The sequence below is a fragment of the Sphaeroforma arctica genome (assembly GCF_001186125.1).
Source record: "Sphaeroforma arctica JP610 unplaced genomic scaffold supercont1.1586, whole genome shotgun sequence".
Classification (NCBI taxonomy): Eukaryota; class Ichthyosporea; order Ichthyophonida; genus Sphaeroforma; species Sphaeroforma arctica.
Window position 1 is genome coordinate 4,942 of NW_014038972.1, and position 1,805 is coordinate 6,746.

Sequence of the window (1,805 nt, forward strand, 5' to 3'; positions counted from 1 at the left end):
ATTTACGGGTGTGTATTTGTTTATCGTGTGTACTGTTCCTACTGTACATGAGTGTGTTTGTGTTTATTGTTTGTCCTGTGCCTATTGTATACGATTGTGTCAGTATGCAGTTATGTACGCGTTTTGTATGCAACTGTGCAATATACAACACATTGCTCTACTTCTCTCTCGCACATGTTTGCGATCGATTCCGCATTGATTCACAAATCAGTCTACGCAGTTGTGCAGAGTAACGTGCGTTCCCAGTGGTTGTTAGTTCAAAGTTGATGTCGTAATATGCGTTCATCGGTATCAGTTGCGTGTACTACTTTATGTGCAACGGTAGTTTAGGGATGACACCTTTTCGCAAACAAACTCTTGTTTTTGCATACACGTGCGTGTACAGATGTGCGAGGCAGCGATAGTGAGCCATCAAATGCTGCAGAAGGTAACCATGGCAACCTCTCTGAAGCCGGAGCACCGGCAACTTTGTCATATACGCCCTTGAAATCGTTATCAACTGATAGTGTGACCGTGGATCGAGATGGCGACACAACCTTTTCATTGGTGGCTATTAATAGAACAGAAGTCAGTGGCAAACACGTGTCGAAGTGTGTTCAGTCGGTCGTGGCAGAAAGTGTCCTGCGGCGGAGACGCACAGAAAACGGACGAATAGGATCAGTGCGTGTGTATATCCCAACAGCCCTCGCGCGAATAGGTGAGTGTGTGTTTTAGAATTAGGGTTTGGGGTTTTGGGTTTAGGGTTTTGGTATCTATGTTGGTTGCTAGGTGAGTGTGGGTTTGTACTTATGTGTGTGTGGTCAAGTGTACTGTAATCGTTTGGTGATTGATGACTCTGCTGGTTGTCATGTGATAGTATGTACAGCGACCCATTAGTCCATACGGGCATCGCTGTGATTTGCACTGCAAGTGTTATCGCAAGTCATAAAATAATGGTTGATTGTTTTTTCATAGAGGGTCATCGTAAGTGAATAGATGATGTTGATTGTCTTTATTCGATTATCTTTCTCAATAGATGGCGGTTCATTTGCATGGCCTTAATCCTTGCTAAACGTTCGACCTTTCTCAAACCCAAACCATAACATGTCCGTCGCACACGTAAGTTGACCCCCAATTCAATACTCGCCAAACGCTTCCCACCGTCTCCCACAGCCAACATAGAGACTTCTCTGCAAGTGGCCGTGGATGGCCTGGGCGTGTGGTGTGGTGTGAGCACTGGTGCATCGGCCAGTGCTCCTGCTGTGGGTGTCATCGCAGTCAAGTGTGTGGCGGCTGTGTTGGGTGTGGGTGCCCCACTACGCATAGGGACCGATGATGTAGTCATTGCCATAACCATTGAGTGAACCCCGGTTTAACCGCTTAGGGATATTGAGCTCATAGTAAAACTTGCTTTGTGTATGAAACCATAGGGTATGCGCATGTGTGTGAAACCCTAGGGTTTGTGAATCTGTGTGGACAACCCTATCAAATGTTGACCGCACCAGTGGTTGAAGTGTAGGCAGACGGCTACACATTAGCCTCAGGTGCCTGGTCGCGGTTGTAGTTTGGGCACACGCCAAAAACACGTGTACACACCGACAAACGAGCAGTACCACATTGAAGCTCAGGATATTGGAAGGCAGGATGCTTACGAGCACATTTAAAATGATGAACGGATTCAATTAATCGGAAATGTATGAAACGATTTTCCAGATCGAACCGAAAGTGACCCCCTTAGCGTTTAAATATAATATTAGAACGCTATAGATACAACTTTAGGTGTACATCATTATATAGTTTATATATATATGCATACAGACATATAT

At 45.2% G+C, this 1,805-nt stretch overlaps 1 protein-coding gene across 1 annotated transcript; it reads left to right on the forward strand.

Moving 5' to 3' along the window:
• Positions 1-374: 374 nt before the first annotated feature.
• SARC_11238 (hypothetical protein) lies at positions 375-1,709 on the forward strand (the record flags this gene model as incomplete). The annotated part of the gene is made up of 2 exons (XM_014294677.1): positions 375-697; positions 1,153-1,709. Coding segments are annotated over 2 exons (514 nt in total), but the record flags the coding sequence as incomplete, so codon positions are not given.
• Positions 1,710-1,805: the final 96 nt, after the last annotated feature.